This window comes from Copadichromis virginalis, linkage group LG7 (assembly GCF_057382275.1).
Source record: "Copadichromis virginalis isolate Kocher_CV1m ecotype Utaka linkage group LG7, C_Virginalis_male_GT1.1, whole genome shotgun sequence".
Classification (NCBI taxonomy): domain Eukaryota; kingdom Metazoa; phylum Chordata; class Actinopteri; order Cichliformes; family Cichlidae; genus Copadichromis; species Copadichromis virginalis.
Window position 1 is genome coordinate 51,921,688 of NC_140624.1, and position 21,674 is coordinate 51,943,361.

The following is a 21,674-nucleotide window of genomic DNA, read 5'->3' on the forward strand; positions in this document are numbered from 1 at the left end:
GTGCCATCCTTCAGTTCTTGATATTTTGCTTTCAAGGAGCCAGACATTCTTGTATTTCTTAAAGGTGTCTTCAGCACTAGTTCTCCAGGTTTTCTCACCCATTCGAGCATTTAAAAAGTTACCTAATTCAAGGGAAGAACCAGTGTAGTGTCTACACACAAAAGTTAGCAAAGAACCAAAAGAAACCATTTTAAATTGTATGTTTAGGCACTTTGTTACTAGCAGCCTGTCACAAAACCCCATCATTTGCTCCCATTACTTTAGTTAAATCTACAAATAATGCCAAAAATAATTTTTTAAAAATATGCAAATAGATGAACACTTGGCATTTTTCAGCATGGTATGCAGTGTGTCTTTAAAAAGAATTGAGGAAACTGGACAAGTGGAGGCTAGAAGTAGAAGTGCCAGGCCTAAAAAAACGATCTATAACAGATGAACAATATCTGAAAATCTTGTCTCTAACAAGTGGGGGGGTGGGGATCCAGTAAAGACCTGACGCAGGACCTGAGAGCTACATCTGGCCCCTCAGTTCATCCATCTACTGTTCAATGAAGCCTCATCAGAAATGGTCTCAGTGGAAGCTGTTAAGAAGCCATTCTTAAGGAAGAGAAACAGGGAGAAAAAGCTGAGGCATGTGTAATTACCAGAGGTGTGGACTCGAGTCACATGACTTGGACTCGAGTCAGACTCGAGTCATTAATTTTATGACTTTAGACTTGACTTGAAAAAATGTTCTAAGACTTGTGACTTGACTTGGACTTTTACACCAATGACTTGGGACTTGAATTGGACTTGAACCGGTTTACTTGAAAAGACTTGATATTTTACCCCAAATATAAAATTTAACATGCATATTAACGGGTAGAACCGCAAAGGATTCTGGGAACTCGTGGCAAGCGGTACTAGCGCACGCAGGCTTTCAATTGAAATCAGTCACACAGCGATAAAAAGAAACACAAAAATGTCAAGAAGCTGTTGTATTATTAACTGCAATACATGGCATGACAGCCACGGGAAGCCGACGGGTAAAGAGATCGGTTGTTATCGGATTACGTCGTTGAAGAGAAATTGTTCGAGCCATGTTTCCGAAGTAACAAAGACAAGACAGATGGTCTGGATTGCAGCCATTCAAAGATCAAATATAACGTCCCAGAACACTCCAGCTCACAGGTTAGTCTGCTCCAAGCATTTACACGAAGGTCAGTGTCTTTTAGTACTTAATACGTCATTTTCATAACATAATTGGTGATATAGGTTACAAGCAAGTCTGGCGCTGAACAGAAATTGTGGCGCTATGCTCCTTTGTTTATTGTGCATAAATAGTGAATTGTCCTGACACAATATTGCGTTTCGCTTCTGTTATTATGGTACATTGACAAAAACATATACTTTTATTCACAGGATAAAACAGTTGTTTTGTATCACTAATTGCCCAGTACGATTACAGCATACAGTATTATTGTCACTGCTACATTTCTGTGATGGGTACCAGAAATTATTTCCACTACTAATTAATTACCGTTGAGCTCAAAGGTCCTATTAATAAATGGTTAACGAATGTGTATTTATGAAGACGATTTGTGAGACTGGTAAACTTATGATACGTACGATGGTCTTTCGTTCTACACGGTGCATTGCAAGGTCCTGCACCCATCCGTCGGTAAACTGTACCTGGGCTTGTTGCAGTGACCGGAAGTTACTAAACTTCATGAGTGTGTGCACTCACTCCAAGAACCGTATAATTATAAATATGCATATAAATATGCTACGATGAGATAGCTGACTTCATCTAACTAGCAAATGTTTTCCAGGCTACGTTGGTGATACAGTTTTTTTAATATGTATGATATTTTTGTCATGCGATTTTAAAGCCGGTCCTACAACCGCATCCAAGAATAACATGCAGCTTATCTCAGAACTGTCGGTGAAAATTATTCTTGGAGCTAGGTTTAATTGAGCTGCATTTTAAAGAGGTGCAATTTCACAATTTGTGTATATTTTCTAAGTTCACTATTTTGTCATGTGTTGAGAAAAACACAGATTAAAAAATTACATGGTCTAATATTTACATTTAGCATAACTGCAACATTATTTTTTCGTTTTTTTTTTTTAAAGACTCGAAAGGACTTGAAATTCAAAGTTTCAGACTTGTGACTTGACTCGGACTTTTACACCAGTGACTTGAGACTCGACTCTGACTTGCCTGACATTACTTGAGACTTGACTTGAGACTTGAGGATAAAGACTTGAGACTTACTTGAGACTTGCAAAACAATGACTTGGTCCCACCTCTGGTAATTACACAAGAACCATTGAGAGGAGAGAAGAGAGGTGTAACAGTGAGTGTCTACAGCAACCTGCGAAACACAGTGGAGGACCTGTCCTGGTTTCAGGCTGCTTTTCAGCCAGTGATGTTGAGGGTCTTGTCAAAATTGCTGGAATTATGAACACAAAAAAAGTACAGCGAACATCCAAAGGAGAGCTTTGAATGTCCTTCAAGAAGCCTGGAGAACTATTCCTGAAGACTACTACTAAGAAAGTACAGGAAAGCTGTCTGAGAGAGCTCAGGCTATTTAGAGAGTAAAGGCGGCTGTACCAAATGTTGACATTTAGTCTCATTAGAATCGTACAAACTCTGTTTTTTCCTTCTATACTCATAATTATATACTGTGCATGTTAGCATATGCATTGAATTTGGAGACAAATCAGAAAATTTGTCTCCAAATTCAATTTGTGCTCTGCTGTTTTAGAATAAATGTTACCTGTGAGATGCCTTTGAAATCATAACAGTTTGGTAGCCCAGACAGGACTACATTGATCACATAATCATGGAGTTTTGCATGAAAAAAGAAAGTAAAGAAAAAACTACACTGAATGTTCAACAAGGTGATACACTGCAGGCTAAACACTAATATATTTCTGGCTGAAAAATTGCCTCAAATTCAGCCCTGAATGTCTTCAACGCTTGGACGCCTTTAGAGAAACTTCACCTCACATGCACAGAACCAGAGCTCTGAAGATGTTGAACATCAAACACAACTCAGTGGTCTGAATACAAATGTGTAGATTTTGAGCCAAACTCATTTCAAGTCTAGATTAACCCCGCCCCCACCCAAAAAGCAGAAAAAAAATGAAATGAGACAAGCATTTATAACTGACTCGTTCTGTTCTTCTTCTCCACCCTTCTCTTCTTCCAGAGTGTAACTGCAACCAGATGGGCTCTGTTCATGACCGGTGTAACGGCACAGGTTTCTGTCAGTGTAAAGACGGGGCCACGGGGGCCAAATGTGACGACTGTCTGCCAGGATACTACTGGAAGCAAGGCTGTTACCGTGAGTATGGGGATACTGACTTTTGGTGGTTTAAAAAAATTTCGAGTTGAGGAAACGTTGCAGTCTTTCCAGGGCCTTTGCAAGTGCACCATCCATTTAGCTCGTGCAGCTCTGGATGTTGTCCGTTCTCACAGAGGAATAGATCACGTAGCTCATTAGTGACATCAGCCTCTTATTTAATTGATGACCCTGTCGCACCTTAACCCTATTATGGGGAAACGCCTTCCTTATGCCATCTACCATCGAGCCATTGGTCTCAGTCTCAAGTAGACCCAACTACCCACACACACACACACAAAAACAAATGCATCTGTCTGTGAGTTTTTTTATTACAATATGGAACATGCTGCACTAAAAGGCCGTGCAGTTTGTTTTAGCCGTGACATCTTACTCCAGATACTCCCAGGCAACAGAACCAATTATCTTTGGTGTAGTAAAAAAATGTTAGCACATGTAATTACTTCTTGTCACGGAAGCTGGATCCCGTTTCCCCTCAGAACATTTTTAGGTCAAGTATGTTATGTGGTACAGTTACCCAAGTACCTATGGTTCCCGACGATGCTCATTCTTCCAAAAGACTCCTGAACAAATAAAACACATGTTGTGTATTTTCTGCTGGATTTGATACAGTGATTCTGACCTCACCCTGAAAAAGTGCATGCTCAAGAAAAACAGTCAAAGAAAAGGGCTGCAATAACGAAAGGGAAAAAAAGACAGGTGTTACCTGTTGTAGTCCCCGAGGCAAAGACTGGAGAATTTATCTCGGCTCTTTCCTTCCTGCTCTTTCTTTTCTACTTTGTTCTTTCTGCCCTGGATTCCTCTCCTCCTCCCCATTTCTGTTTCCTATCATGTTTTGTCTAACATTGCCCCTTCTATCATCCCCCACCTGTCTCCCTCTTTGCCATACATCTTTCCTTCGTCTTTGTGCTCTTTACTCCCCCACTATCCTTTTACCGCCTGTCATTCTGTCACTTCCCCGCATGCTCTTTATTCACAACTCGTCTCTCCCGTTCACCTTACCTCTGCAAATCCTTCACCCTCCATCCTCTACGCCACTTCCTCCCTATGCTGCACTTTCTATTCTCACCTTTCTTTTCTTTTCTGCAGCTAACGTTTGTGACGAGGAAATGCTCCTGTGCCAGAACGGAGGAACGTGCTACCAGAACCTGAAGTGCATCTGTCCTCCAGAGTTCAAGGGAGTACTGTGCCAACATTCGCGCTGTGAGGCGGGCAAGGACTGCAGCGGCGCTTCTTTGCCGCACCCTTCCACGGCCACCCTGCTGCTCGGCACTCTGCTAACCTACCTGCTGGCCACATTAACGCCCCATTGAGCCACGAAAATCCTCCTCACCCCCCAACTCCGCCCACCCCCCTGCCTCACACCTAAAACATGTGTATATGAGCGTATTTGTGAGGCGACGGGTGACCCAAAATGGGAAGGGGTCGTCCCTGTAATGGACCCAACACTGCAGCACTCTTAAAAGCGCACACGCTCACCGATCACTACTCGACTCCCGTTCCCGTTTCAAACACACATGCGCACTTCACAGGACTGTAATGGCACTGGGTGTACACTCAGGTGTGCGAAGGACAAACAGAGAATAAATATGAGCAACCTCACAGAAAAAAGATGCAGGGGGGGGAAGAAAAATCATACCAACCACTGTTCCCTTTATTCCTAAGCTGGAGCAATGTGCATCAAACCAAAAAGCATAGACAAAAACTTAATCACCACTGTTTCACATCAAAGGGAATGGCTGTTGTTATCACAAGACTTTTCTTTTCTTTTTTTAAATTTCTTCTCTTTCTCGGTTGACTTGCGGATCTCACTTGCAACTGACGTCGAGGGCGTGCGGTCGGGCTCAGAGTGAGGACAAGGCATGTTGACAAGGGTCGAGCGGAGAGGCGCTTGTTTGATCCTATTGCTGAGGCCTACGTAGTATATTAACCAGGTTTCATTTTTTTCTCTTAATCTGAGACTTGATTTTACATTTATTCTATTCCTGCTGCATTTTTTTTTCTAAAAAATATATATATATCTTCAGTCATTGTATCTAATGTGCCCACTAGCAGTTGCTGAGATTATACATATTATATAATATCCAGGGGGTTATGAATTATAATACATTAGTCACTATTATGGTTGTTATAGGAATGAGTGATTGTTGCCACACTTAGCGAGATTTAATCTTCACACAGTATTCAGGAAGAAGAATTTAACTAATCAGAAGTCTAAAAGAGAGAGAAAAGATATGAACCACGTATCGATATTATATGACATTATTTGAATATTTTTTGTAGAAATTATTTTTGTTTGGAGTTACAATAAATTATAAAAAAAAAAAAGAAATACATTTACATCTATTCCAAAAAGAGCATTTTATTACACTGAGTCTAAACCTTGCAGTAAATATGACTGTTAATTTGCCTTCTTGATTGTACTTTTTTTCATTCAGTCGGTGTCCACAGTTACTTGCTATTAATCATCTTCTTTTTCGGGGGGGGGGGGGGTTAGCAGGCGGAGAGGGGGTGTTACCAAAAAAAAAAAAAAAAAAGAAAGAAAGAAAAAAGGCATCATTGCAAGTCATTCATTTTATCTATTTTATTCTCTTTGGACATAGTGTTGAATGCTTATTACTACGAACGGATTATTCCGATTTATCCACCGACAGTCTGTCTGACAATCACAAAGAACTGTTTCCTGTCAAGAGAATATAAATTATTTTATTCTGATAAAAGTTGCAAAAGAGTTTTTATATCTGGAAATGCCACTTGCAGATGCAGTGAAAATAAGGGGCTAATTAAAAATCTTTTCCACAGTATAAACACGGTGATTCACGTCAGCCCTGAGTGACCAAGGGACTGACCCTGACGCCAGATCTTCCACTCTTCTCTACTTTCAAGGCTACGAGACCTTCATGCGAAAATGTCTTTAAAGCTTCTATTTTATGCAAAACTACAGTTTAATTACACTTATCCCATTGCTGAGTCAGTCGAAGTACAAAGTGGATCAAGATACATGAATGCTGCATTACATTAGGATACAGTGTACATCAAAGATGAAAGCGGGACTAAGCCTGTGAGAAATGACAAGACGGGGATTCTGGTATTACTCCCCTCTGTCTGAGCTGCTGGTAGCTGTATTAGCTATTCTGTGTGTAGGGCTCATCCCCTCAGAGCCTGAACGGTGTCAAGAACTGAGACTTGGGAAGGAATAGTTTATGAATGTAGAACACTGAGAGATGATGTAAGCCCACGTTTCATTGTGGATCAAAGACCAGGTAATAGTCATGCTGAGAAAAAAATGCATTATTGACTGAGTGTACTAGACGCAGTACAAATATCCACCTTGTGAACAAGGAAAACGTGATTAAGTCTGGTTGATAATAAGGTCGGTGATTTGAAACGATAAAGAAGTGCATGACCTTACTAAGTTACTTCGTGAAGTTCAGGACTGTAAAGACAGCGCACGGTATTTTAAATTAAAGAAATACTTTTACATTTTGGAAATAAGCAGATTTGATTTATTAAGAATATATATATCAGCTTCATACTGAAAATACACAGAAAGGTTACAGAGAGAAGGTAGTTAGGTTGGCTTATTAGGCACGTTTGAAGCGCAAGGAAATAGCAAGCCATTGTAAAATAATACATAGGCCACGACATTGAATACTACTGATCATCTGGTTGCAACACAATGTTATGTTGGGACACACTGGCTTATGGCATTTCTGTTTCTGACCACCCACCAAAAGGTTGTTGCTGTGGGCTCCCACAGTAGAAGCACTCTCATCAACGCATTGCCAACTTCCCATTCCAATCAAGTATCCGTGGGATGTGCTGGTAAAAGATTAATCCATCGAGGCTTCACTTGTATCCCACAGGACCCGAAGGATCCACTGCCAATGTCCTGGTGCCAGACTTCCCCAGAGCTCCTGTACTCATATCCCACCCGGCCAGCGCTGTTATGGGTGAAAGGGAAATACACAGTTTTACCAGATGGTTTTAATGGTTTAATTGGTTTACAGGAATTTTTTTTTAAAAACACACATTTACTATATATATATAAGTTCCATGCAGTGACTTTTGTAGAGCGCTAATGAGAGAAGACATCCCCTGACTACACACATTTAACGCACTAATGATGAGACAAAACGTCCAGATTTATGATTATGTGATAAATGACTTCTAGTCTTTTATATGTCCTGACAGTTTTGAGTATTTTCTGCACTCCTTCCTGGCCTGGCTGAAAAAGGTTATTACCTCCATGCTTCCCATCAAATATTTACCATTAGATGACAATGAGCAATGGTGGAGGACTTTTCAAGAACTGTTCCCTTAGTAAAAGTAGCAACACTACACTACGAAAACACATGACTGTGTATTACTAGCAAACTTTAAATATCAAATGTAAAGGTTCTCATTCTCCAGAAAATGATTCCCCATCAGTGTTATTTGGGTTATTATTATGGCTATAGATGGTTACGTTTGAGCTAATTTTTAATACATTGCTTTGTGTACACTTTAATCTAAGTTAATAAATCGTAATCTAAAGCACTGTCATAAGTTAGTAGCAGGGGTGTTCTGTAAGCTCAGAAAAACAATCCTACACCTTAATTAAAATTAAAATGTATTCATATAATATAAAAAAAAAACCATCACAGCTGAATTAGAAGTCTTGAGCAATGTGTAACAGACTTAACAGTCAGTATACTGTATACAGGGAAATAAAAATACTAGTTCTGTCAAGGCTCGGCTGTGTGGCAGGCAGGAGGAGGACCCAAACGCAAAACTCACAGACACGGGGATGAACTCAAAATCACAGCTTTAATGCTGGAATGGCAGAACATAGGAAATACAAAACTAAACTGGGAAAAGTAAACTAACATACGCAGAGACACACAGGGAGATCCACACAGCATGAGGGACGACGTCACACTGAACAGAGGGAGACGCAGACAGAAATACACAGAGGGTTAACGAGGGGAGTGGGAACACACGGGGAACACAGGTGACACTGATAATCATAACGAGACAGGGCGGGGTGAACTGAACATGACATGTACGGGCGTGAGAGTCACAAGGTAAACAGGAAGTGCACAGAGGTTCAGACAGGAGGAGAGAGAGCACGGGGAAAACACAGACATAACGGGCTGGGGAAACATGAAACAACCACAAAGGGAGACGAGGGCTCATAAATACATAGAGGGCACACAGGGGGGAGAGAGAGCGCGGGGAGAACTTAGACATAAGGGGCAGGGGAAACATGGAATAAAACATAAGGAGAGACGAGGGCTCACAGATACACAGAGGGGCACACAGGAGGTAAAAGCCATGAAGGGAAAACACTTAGGGAACAACACAACAGGGCAACTCAGAAAACATGGTCTAAATAAGGAACGAATATACAAAAATACATGGAAACTAAGAATACTGGGCCAACACGGCCCAGGACCATGACAAGTTCAACTTGGTCCATCTGGTCCACCAAGCTGATTTCTGCACCTGTTAGAGTTGATAGGCTAGGTAATGATGTTACTTCTTTACAGTCTGAGTTTTGTTGCTATCATGTTTAAAAGTCTCTCTTTCTAATAATAGGTAATTATAGCAGAACATATCTTTAAAGATAAGAAATCACATTAGAGTAATTTGATTGTTCACTTGCTAACGTTTACTCTGCTTTCACATGTCAGGAATTACAGATCAGAACTAAAGCAGAGTCAGGAGTAGCAAGCAAGCTAGTCACCCTTCAGCCTCGAGCCAGACAGCTCAGGTTTATCCACAATGTGTATGTGCAAAGAGCTAAAAAAGCCTCTGTTAATGGGATATAAACATACCCATGAAAATGACAAAGTATGAAAACCAATAGCTCCGAGTCAACCGAGCTTCCACATACAACTGATAACTGCAGTCGCAAGATAGCTTTAATTTAGAAGATAGATGTAAAGAGGCAACATGAGATCATTTGTGGGACACAACACTGTCTGAGACGCAAGTCTGAAGGTTTGTTTCATTTTTTTACAAACTTGAAAAAGCAACAAGTTGTCATTTTACCTAAAGACTCACTCATGATTATAATAAGTGATCGACACATATACTGGATTAAACATAATAAGCAAGAAAATAAAAAACAAGCAACAAAAGACAAAAACTGAAATAACTAGTGTTTGAGTACAAAGATGAATGCTAAAACAAATGGCTGTAATCTGTGGGCCTTCACACACCTCTGAATTTAAAACCAGATAAGCTAGCTTACTGGTATTAGATCTCAAATTTTCTTATGTTTCAAAGAAAAATATGGTTCCTCACTTTTGCTGTGTTACCTTTACAGACAATTTTTACCATAACCCAACTTTTTTCTGGAAACAGGGCTGTAGTTCATCAAAACAAATAGTGCACTTCCCTTTTTTGTGATTAGAAACAGACAAATAAGTTTGGAACTGACAAAAGATGCCACTATTCAAGGCAAAACTGAGCACTTTTAACACCAGGGTTTATTATAGACATTAATGAATATTCAAATTAACCTACCCAATTAAATTAAAACAGAGCAACACTGTGTTTTGCTAGTCTGAGCTGAACCCAGAGATCTATAAAAAAATGAATGAGAGCAAACTCTTTGATCAGCAGACGGCTCATCTTTTCACTTCACCTCTTAATAGTTGAATATTTAGTGAAAACGAAACAAATCTTTTAATTTATGCTAATGCTTTATATGTTTTAATAGAGAATGGGTCTGTGTAAAATCAGATTTCAATTTCAACAGCCAACCATTAGATAAAGGAATGAATACATGGTGCCACATACATTCCACCGACATCACTACCACGCTATGATCTTATAGATGGGCTGGTGTGTGTGTGTGTATTTTTAAGATCAGAGACAAAGAACGACAGCTGAAGTTTGTCTTTATCGCCTTGAATGTAACTCCTGAATCTGACTCAGTTTGCTGAAAACCGTCTCTATTTGCCCACGTCATCTCGACACTGTCGTCCCAGCTGTAACACTGACTCCTGTTTAAATTTTCAGCTTCTTAGATTTCCATTGGGTCCTTGAGGCTTCTACGTCTTTATTGCCCTAATATTTCCTTTTCTAAACGTCTTTTGTTTTGCGGATACAATTGTCGATTACCTTCCCCCTGGCTGGTGCCCAGGGATCTCTGCCAGTCATTCTTTACACAGCCTACCATCTCTTGTACATGACCTGATTTCTCTTCTAGGGCCAGTTGTTTCTCTGAAGTTTTACTCATGTTTCATCATCTTTTGCAAAAATGGTTAGCAAAGCATTGCTCGATACAATCCCCGTGGAAAAAGCCTGACAGAACACCTCATGTTTTGGGGGTTTTTGGAGTTTGTTTAACTTGCACAGACTTGACATGACTTGACAACTCTGTGTATTTCTGTTCATACTGTGATATCTGTTTACATCACTTGATAGGAAAAAAGGGATAGACCAGTAATAACATCCGTAACGTAAGTCCGTAGTATCTCAACTTAACGTAGGTAACATAAGTTGAGATACTAGCTACACAAAAACCCAATACCACAGAAGACGTATCACTACTGGCCACATCAATCCATGAAAATAATCCATTCAGTCAGGGTACATTAAGTGATTGATACAGTACATAAGGATTTATTAGCATGGCAATCATTTTGATAGTCCTGTTGTTAATTAAAGAGGCAACACTGTAAAAGAAAGTATATGGTGTCCATAGATGGTTTAGTAAACACTAGGAAGTGACTCGGATTATTAAACTTACTTCTTAAACTGTGAATTTAAGCAAAGTAGCTCATAAAATGGATTTGCTTATTATCTGTTTATTGTAAGCAATTAATGAGACTGACACTGTTTTCATGGATTAGCCTGTGATAAACTCAGAGGAGAGACTACCACAAACAACAGAGACAGCGTTAGAGTGGGCATCCTTCATTTGTTATCATGGTACTGCTTTTTTGGAATATTCTTTAAATACATGTCTTTTTGTGAGCTAAGCAACTCACAAAAATACACCACAGGCATGCACACTCAAATGTTTTTGTGTCTATGCTTTAATCATTAAAGCATAGACACAAAAACATTTGAATGCACGCAGTTACATTAAAGTTTAATGTAACTGCGTGCATTCAATCCAATCCAATCCAACTTTATTTAGAGGGCACTTTAAAAACAACATCGTTGACCAAAGTGCTTTCCAGTAATAAAAAAAAAAAACAGAGATGACAGTTAGAAACCATACATTAAGCAGACAAAGAAATATATATAAAAATAAGAATAAAATAAATACATACAATGAAAAAAGAAAAGATGAAAATAATGAATATATATTAAATATTAAAACATGAGTAAAATGTTTTAATATTTAAAAGAATAAACAATAAAATAAGCAATAAAATATACAATGAATAAAATTAACAAAATAAAAAGATTAAGACCAAAAACGGACTAAAACTGTTTACTGTTCAGACAAGTCTAGTAAGTCACATAAAAAGTCTGTGAGACCAGGTTCAATCTGGTATTTTGCTATTGCAATATTTGTGAAAACGTGTTCAAATCTTGCCGATGTTTTATTGAATTTCGTCCGATGTGTACTAGAAGTTAGTAACCTCCATAAAATTGAAGGACTCCAATTCACTGATTGCAAGTACATGAAGAAAGGATAAAAACTGAAAGCACCAAGGCAAGAATACCGCAAAAGAGTTTTGTATTTTCTTTAGTCGTAAGAATTTTGCTTTAGAAATAGTCACTTAATAGCTAAACCGCTACAGCAACAGAAGTTCTTTTAACTGTTAAGCAACCTACAAAAGCAGATAGGGTTAGCAAGAAGTAACAATTCTTACGAATATATGTTCTAAATGTATGGAAGCCCGTTTCCGCCACTAAATAAAAACAAAAAAGCTAGTATCCTAACTCGAAATTTCGAGTTATTTTCTCGAAATTTTGAGTTAGCTCTGCCAATCAAAAATATATGTGAATGAGGTTGCTTTCTTGTTACCCGGAAGCATATGGCGCAGAGGAACGCGCACTCAAAAACGGATCCCAACAAATTGGCGCTTTCACGAATACGTTTGCTGATAGTAACACCATGTGATTCAGCTAATAACACAGGGATTTCATCATTTGTGAAGCCAGGCTGAAAACACTCAGCAATCTGTGCATTCACGGCTGGATGTAATACCGGTAGCTTAGCTGTAGCATTTGTAGCTGACGGCTTCAGCTTCCAGGTAACGAGGAAATGACGTCATTCACGTAGATTACTGATTGGCAGCGCTAACTTGAAATTTCGAGTTACTTTTCTCAAAATTTTGAGTTAATAAATCGAAATTTCGAGAAAGTAACTCGAAATTTTGAGTTATGGATCCTTTTTTTTTTAGTGGCGGAAACGGGCTTCCATATAAATGTATCGAACATATTTCATTGAGATACCTTAATTAACAAATGGCAAACAAACTAAACCACCTATGGTCATGTGGGTATACTATAAGTTCTACATTAACATTCAGAATTAGCATACTGGTACTCATTTTATTCAACATTATTTCTAATCCTTAGCAATTCTTACCAGAGATGATGAAGAGTGACCAACCGAAATAAATGCTGAAATAAACGTATCTTCAACACTCTGAAGTCCACATGTTGGATTGTAGTTAAGAAGAAACGAGTTGGATCAAGATGTACGGTGGAGGTGAGTGATGCTAATGACAGGTCAAAACTGAAACAGCCCATATACTGCTACACTACAGTTTTGAGGGCAAAATATTTATATATATATTTAAGAAGGTAAAAAATCTGTTGGGTACAAAATCCAACACAAATATTTAAAAATAAATGAAAAAAATTAACCGGTCAAATTAACAGGTTCACAGATGCATTACAGAGAAAGAGCATGGTAAAATTCTGCACATGAAATAGTTCAGTGAGGTGTCTAGGCACTACTCCTATGTAAGACTACGACACACCGGCTATGTGAGTTTGTGAGAGCGACTTATTTGCTGAGCAGAGCAAATTTACCGTAAAAAAAAGAAAAAAGACAAAAAGCGCTGAGAGGAGTGGCCGGTCCAAAAGAATCTACTAACAATGTACAACTTCATGAACACAGGAGCAGCCAGTTCATGTCAGCAATAATGAAATCTACCTAAAGAGGAAATCAAATTAGTGCTGGGTCACAAATGACAGCAGGGATAAAATACTAATAATGTTCTTATAACGGAGCTTATTACTTGTATATGGCATAAATGATACAGAATCAGTATTGATTTTAAGCATGCAAAGTTTATGCTGTATAGGGTTTCTGACTTTAGCAGGGCCCTTTTTCATACCTTAATACTTTTTGGGGATTTCACCACAGTATAGAGAATTTCTCTAGTAAATACTAGTTTATTGAAATAATTATTAGTGTCATAAATGTAGAACATCATTTGGCTGCTGGGTTACACAGCCACTCGTCTCCACCTGGGGCTGCAGTCTCTGCTGCTGTGCACCCCCTGATGTCAAGCACTAATACCCATAATGGATATTTTAAAAGTGTAGGAGCAGGAAGGCTGACATGTCTCAGTGGTGTATTCTCATACAGAAAATGAATGACTGTATTTATGGATGTACAGATGAGGACATAATTATTAGTCCCCCTATATATATTTTTTAAGTACTGGGCCAGAGATTGTTCACAGAAAACAATAAAACTTGTCTGTTCACACGTCATCGTATCCTAACAACCTCACGGATCCCTGCACAGGTGTAACATCTGCAAAAGATGCAACATTACCATCTTTATTATCTCTATAAAGGTAAACGCCCAGTGATGCCCACTGAATGACACATTACAGTGTGTTAAATATGAAGCTACACACTCTAGTTGTCCTAGATCCTTAAGTGGCAATGCTTTTGCCACCTAAAATGAAATGTTTAACCTTGTTGTCACAACCTGCTGAAACATTCAAGGTGATGGTTTTATTGTCTGTTGACTGTTTGACGAATAAGCAAGTGAGAAGAGCTTACAATGGCCCTTAGACTGGCTGTCTTCCCTATTCTTATTTCTCACACTGTCCTTTAGTAGCACTCGCACCTCTGAAGTATCAGTGTCCCATATTTCAAATGTGTTGGCATATGTCTGAGAAATGGCTGCTGCTGTGCAGCATGTAACCCTCAAACTGTCGGTGCTTCAGGCCAGAAAATAAAATCTTTGTCAATTCACTGAGCTGTCAGGCTCAGGGTAGCAGTGGTTCTGACACCAACGCTCCAGAATACCAGTTGTAAAACTTAAGGGCTCAGATGTCTGGCCTTTATGCTGCTTCTGCAAATGTACATTAATGTGGAAATGTACAACTTGATGTCTGTGAACTTCATAAACTAACACTTTACATACTTGTTGTTAGTAACTACAGAAAAATTGAAAACAAATTTAGGGGAAAAAAACTTTCTAGTCTAATTTCTTTGCATTATAATCCCTACTACTGCTGGTCACAGTTTGGAGTGCCTTTTAAGGAACAGGGTTAATCTGTATATGCATCTTAAGTAAAATGCATATAAACAGCACATTTATACCGACACACAGATGGTACTTTGAAATATACTCAAAGAAAGTCAAAAACGAACTTGTGCTATAATAATGCAATAATAAAATAATATTAGTAGAGAGACTAAAATAAAGTTTGTATTCCTAATTTTTAATTCTAATTGTAATCAGCTTGAATCACTGAAGTAGAACACAAGCAAAGAAAAGACGGGAAAACATTATCTCACTTTTCTGTTGCCGACATTGTAGGGAGTGACTTTACCTCTAAACAGCAAGATGAGTGGGAACGAGGTTAAAGTGGGATTCAGCATTTGGGGGAACCCTGAAATCGGTTGTAGTGACTCAACACGGGGAAACAACTCACAATAATTGCTATTAAGAGCTCCAGAGAGACTTTGTTGATATAAAGGCTATGATCAGCTGATGTGTGCTATATTAATCTCTGCTACACTTCATGTAACCTAACTCCAACCATAAGAACCACAGCCACTGTGCACCATGCATTGCATTTCATACAAGCTTTAAATAACACAGTTAGTGTACCTTAGTTTGTTTTGCAGCATGTTTCACAATATAAAAAACATAATGTCACATGTACAGACCCAATCTCTGATTTAAAAACATGAACATCTAACCTTTACATTTCCAGTTTATCAAATCCTACTGAGCCGTTCTTATCTTTAAATCTAACCTCTCTTCTTCCTCTCCTGCCCTGTCTTTCTTATCTTTCTCCATCTCTGAGTGAAGTTAGCTCTCGTTCTGTTCTCTCCCTGTGAAATACAGCTGCTGGACCTTTAGCCAGTAACAAGGCCCCTGACTATGGCATGAGGTTTCATCTGTTTTTAAGCTACATGCCCTGGCGATTAATACACAAACAGGACTGCCTTTCATGTGTCTCTGTTTAGACTTAAATTGGTTTGATATTTGAAGGCTTGCACTGACCAGAAATAATAACCAAAACCAAAAGTAACAAGCCTGAAGATGTAAGGAGTAGGAAGTACAGGTATTTGTGTGAAAAAGTAGAAAATGTGGGGAGTAAAAGTAAAAAGTTCAGCAGCAAAGTGTTGTACTTCATTACTTCCCACCTCCACTGACACAATTATATTGCTTGAAAAATTATATTCTGACATTTTAAGAATTTTACTAGAATATCTGCAACCTTCCCACATTAAAAAACAAACAAACAAAAAAGAGTCACATGAGAGGGAGAGAGAGATAAATGAAGGCACCAAAGTACACACAAGGCTTGAGGTGAAAAAGGAAGGGGGTTGTTTTCTGTTGCTGAAGCAGCATTTTAGTTTGTACTCACACTAGGCCACCTGTACGGTACCCAAGAGTGACTGATTGAGTGCGAAGTCCAGTTTGTTTGACTGGTTGACATGATTGCTGCATGTCATGCCCAGGCACAGATCCCCAATGCTTCCTCGGTGACAGCAGCGCCTGAAATAAAAATCAATCAAATCCACCAATCAAATTTTGCTAATACGTGAGAGGACAGTGTGTCACTGCAAATGCATAAAATCTTGAAATGTGAGCTCTGCTGGAGTGCATTTCAAAAGCCCTGCTGTGCATGAAAGACAGAGATAGCGAGGGTGAGAGAGGAGTTAAGATGCTGAGACAAACTGTACTCTGGCCTGGACAGTCAAGGGCACTGTGAGCGCAGGCTAGATAGATGAGTAAATCATCATGAATAAGACTGATTCCAATGCACCTCTGCTGGCAATCAGCTTTTTGGCGTATGCTGACTTCATCGCTTTCTCGAGCAACACACAATATAGAAAAATAGGAGACAATTAGGAAGGCAGAGGACGGATGAGAAAGCATGTCCTGCAGACAAGACACTTTGTTTCATTGCAAAAGGAGCCTTTGTCACACCACAGCAGCAGAGGCCACGAGAGCAGGGTGGGTCACAGATTAAGTGAATCAAAGCACTCACAATATTAAGTCTAATATCTTGCAATACTACATTAACATCATCATCATCAGGTTTCTTATTTCTTCTCAGAATTTTCATTTGTGCTGCTGAAAATAAAAATGAGAGTGAGTTTGAACGAGAACTCAAACCGTACACTGATGAAGGTTCAGCTTTAAATACTAATATTTCCTGACTTCTTATATAAGCTCCTGACTCATACTGAAACACAACTTACAAAACATAAATGGATAAATTAGGACTTTTTTTTAAGCCTTTTTGCACATTTTATAAATCATCACAAAGACAACAGGTGACTGAATGAACATCACACTGGGAAAACTATGAATGCCTGATTTCCCAGGCCTGTGAAAAACCTCCGCAGGAACTTCACTGCAGGTAGTTAAATACTGTGCAAACAGCGATGGCACGACATTTAACCACGAATAATGAAAGCGTGAGAGAAACAGGAAAAACAAGGCAAACGAGGTGTGAATTGGACTCACTTTTTCGTGGAAGTCCACGCTTGTTTATTTCGTGGAGATAGTCCTTTAATCTAGTATGCCCTATTTGTTGCTGTCATCTCACAGCAGTGGCTTATTTCCTACACAAACACTGCAGCTAGCCAAAACGAGGAGGTCAGAAAAACAGCAGTAACAAGCTAACTCCATCGTGTTTTTCATTACTAAATGTGCTAACTACTTTTTTTCACGGATATGCAAATTTAACACTGTTTGCCTCTCAGTTTGTAATGAAAAAATGAGAAAAAGAAATTCTGCAAAACTTTGTAAAACTATCCAAATCAAAAATGTAAAAACAAAACAAAGACTTTTGTGTGACAAGGAAACCGATCGGGATGATGTAAAGTCACACAAAGTGACACAGCAATATATCTGATCTGAAACTGGTTCCACACCAGTGTCAACATTATGGACGGGGCTCAGAGGTCCAGGTCCACCCAATAAAATCACCCTTCCCCCACAGCTGAATTCTGCTATTACACTTTGCTTAGGTTATAATAATGCATACCATTTGGTGATGTAAACTTAAACATCCGTATTACTGATGGTTCACTGTAGTTTGGTGCTTTTGCAGCAATCCTGTAGTGGTAACTAGCATGACTGAGGAGGACACTGTGCAGGTCAGACTTTGGGAAGTACCTCATGTCTCTTTGAAACTAAAAAGAGGACATTCATGAGCTAATACAGCTATTTTAAAGCATGACCCTACTTGAAAATTGCAAAACAAATGGAATAGAAATGTGCTGAGAATATTGCACGCTCGCAGTCTGTTGTAGCGTGTGGTGAGTTCATTGATCCAATTCTACACATGGAGAAAATGTCTCCACTGTTTGTCATCTGCATTGTCTCTGCAATGTAAGACAGAAGTTCTGCACGTGATAAAATGGTTCTAAGGAGAATGTTTGAAGCTCTACAGCGGGATTTCAACGTTTGCATGAAATGTTGAGCATGAATATTTTTGCATTTTTATCACTGATACATCTGGTATGCGTTTTGGCAATGATATGCCAAAATCACAGGTGCAGGGTGCCGCCATCTGCAGACTAGACACTTTTATTCATATGAGGGAACTTTAGCCATTAAGGGACACCAGGGACCTGACTGTCATTCCCCATCATCCACATTCAAGTTCCAGAGTCCATGTACTTTAATGTTTACAGCTAGACAGCGGCACAATTTTTTGTAATTATACCTTTGCAGATAGACGCAGAGCCTTTAAATCAGATGTACAAGATGTGACTGGTGACTTATCAAGAGTTTAAACGATAAGGGTCATAGATGGTAAGGCCTGTCCTTTTATTATACCATGACAAATTAAGCAGAAAGCGCTGTACAAGATACCAAAGGGAAAGTGTCGAACTGTTAACACAAGTGAATCAGCCCATTATTGGGCTTAAAAAGCCAAATAAACTTTAGACATGCTAGGTGTGGCCTAATCTACAATCTTTCACATCCTCAAAGCTAATTCACTGGCCAGCTCAGCAACATCAAAAGGTGGGGAAAACCACAGAAAACAGCTACAGTAGACGACTGCAAAATTGTTTCCTTGGTTAAGAAAAACAACATCACAACTCAAGGATACTGTTAAGTAGATAGATGTGCAATGCCAAAGTCCATAACCAAGAGATGTTTTAATTTCTATATTAAAGGTTTGCATCAAGGTGCACTCAACTGGTTACACTGAAGAAGAGGAAGGCGACATTTCTGAAAAAAATGCAATATTAACTTGCACTAGAGTGATGGGAAGATAAAAGTATTGCAAAAGCATACCTCATCGTCTGTTAAACATGGTGGCATGTATCACCGCCATTTCGCTGGTGTCTACTGATGATGTCACAGCTAATAGAAGTATCAGAAGGAATTGTGAAGTGTACACATCTGTAGTCTCTGCTCAAATTCAGTCAAATGCTGCAAACCCGATCAGACAGTTCTTCGTCTTTGACTGCAAAAGATCTTCGTTCGAGTATTAAAAGTAACCCTTATATTTAAAAGGATGTCAGTTTGTCGCCTTACTTTTGAAACTTTGAAAATGTGTGAGCTGTGTATAAAAATGGCTGTAATTCCTAAACAGTTAATGAGATAATTTTGCGATACCATTTTCAATTAAAGCTGAAAGTCTGCGCTTCGATCACATCTTGACTGTCTTATTTAAAATCCTCTGTGATGGCTTACAGAGGCTTACAAAAATGTGCCAGAAAAAATGAACTGACTTCACTCTGTCACGAAACAAAAAAGACAAATTGAGATTTTATTGCAGAAAATAAGAAATATTCTGTGAAGAATAGAGATACATATTTAACGCTCTTATTTTAAAAATCTCACGCCTAAGGCTGGCAGTAAAGAATTGGATTTTCTATTTTTATCTCTCTCTGGTGTCCCGTGTTTGGGTCCTCTTCCGCTGAACCATCACACATCAAGGCAGTTAGGTTTACACATTTATTCAGTGCAAGCACCGAGAGGGAATTCACAAACCAGCTTCTCTGATTTCAGCCTGTCCAACTGAGCCGATTAAAAATGAGATCCGAGAGGACTGCGCCACTCAGCAATATGGAGGTCAAAACAAAGCACAGCAAGAACTATACTGTAAAAGAAACAGACACAAGAGAGACAACGTGGCAGCTAAATAAGCTTGGTACATGAGCAAAGTATCACCAGGATTTAAGAAAAGCATATCTGCAGAGTAAACATCATCACTACCTGTCGTTTAGGTCACCTGAAGACTGAGAATTTTGCCTTAAATACAAAACAGCTCGGTCTCTTCTCAGTGAAACTGTCAGCATAAACTGGAGAAGGCATGCAAAAAGTCAGTAAAAGTGATGCTGTGAAAATATTTGACCAGGGTAACATATATGCTTCCACTGTTTTAATGCAGTATTTTTTGTTTGCTTATTTCTTTATTTTTCTTTAACCTGTGGGTGTTAAATACTATATTAAATCTTGAGTGCACATTGCCCTCCTGTATCTCTTCAAGAAAAGACTCCTTTTTTCAATGTATTTGTTTTCTTTCCATTTTTAACAGTTTTTGAAAGGACGTCCCAAGTTGCCCTGCTTTTGTTGAACACTCTGTTAGGAAATATATTTCCATCCCTTTTGCGGTCTCTGCTCTTGCGTGCCTCTCTCAAACGCTCCTCTCACAGTCATCCCATTCTTGGAGCTTCTTCATGGATGGCAGAGCACTGTGTCAGCTACTGTCACACGTCTAAATGATCAAATGAAAGCTTCAGATGTGCATTTACTGTATACTGATGGGGAAAAAAGAAATACGTTTCTAAAATAAGAAAACAATAGTTGCAGGTTTTCAAAGTCCACACTGCTGTGCAGGAATAAACATGTGACTTGGATTTGAATTTGGCATTGGCGAAGCTGCTGTTATTTGACTTTACAGGAGACTTATATGTAAATTTCATGGTAATCCATCCCATACTTCTCAAGAGATTTCACTATGAAGACACAAATCCTTCTAATAATATATGAGAGTTTTCAGTCCAAATCAAAGAGAGGAGGTGTGCTAATTGGGACCCATTATAATCCATAGAACAACCCCAAAAATGAGGAAACTAAGCAATCACAGTCATTTTCACTCTGCTAATGAGTTAACTTACAAGCCTTACTTTTATTTAGCCTTTCATCTGCATTTTTATTTTTGGCGTCTTAGAGCTCGCGTCACCACTGAACTCTCTAAATATCAAGACTGAAGAGGTTAGGAAAAGAAACGGAGGGACTTTAAAAATTCTGAGTAGTTCAACAACTTTTCAGTGTTGCTAAAGAGATGCAAAGCCTTGAGGAGATCTGCTATATACCTCTTTTAGATGTAAAGTCTAGCTTTAATGAGATCTGCCAAAAGCACTTTATCACAAGAAAGAGAGAGATGAAGTCAATAAGGTCAATTTAAAAAGAGCAAGAAAGGCAGCCTGTTCAGCGTCTCCCTGCAGACCTAGGAACCCGAACTCAGAACTAACACCAGGGAGTGCAATTATCTGTCGCGCGACCGGTTATCAACATCTTTGGATTTTACATAAAACTCTGCTTGTGTTTAAAATAGCTCTTCAGAAAAATCAACATAATTCAAAAATGTAAGATTTTCAATCTTGAGGATATGAGAAAATACTAATACACTCATCTGTGTGTCAAGCTTTTAAAATGTACTGCATACTGCTAGAATTTTGTTTTCTTTTTGCAGCATGCTGCGGCATATGTTTTGCAGATCTGATTTTAGCACGTTCAAAACAATTAGGGAAAGCAAGACTTCATTCACAACTGCTGTAAATCCACTGCATATCCACCGCTCTCAACACAAGAAAAAAAGAAAGAAAGAAAGACTGAGCTTTATGAAGAATCTGCCAGATACCCAAAGAGCATATCAGTGATATTTGTACAGGCGAGGACCTAACGAA

General features: G+C 38.9%; 1 protein-coding gene across 1 annotated transcript in view; it reads left to right on the top strand.

Annotated features, from left to right (window-relative positions):
* Positions 1 to 5,760, top strand: part of ntng2b (netrin g2b) — a 79,589-nt gene extending 73,829 nt beyond the window's left edge. Inside the window, 2 exon segments of the mRNA XM_085464097.1 lie at positions 3,198 to 3,332; positions 4,440 to 5,760. Of these exon segments, the coding sequence (XP_085320223.1) occupies positions 3,198 to 3,332; positions 4,440 to 4,663 (359 nt within the window). The 3' untranslated portion in view covers positions 4,664 to 5,760.
* Positions 5,761 to 21,674: the final 15,914 nt, after the last annotated feature.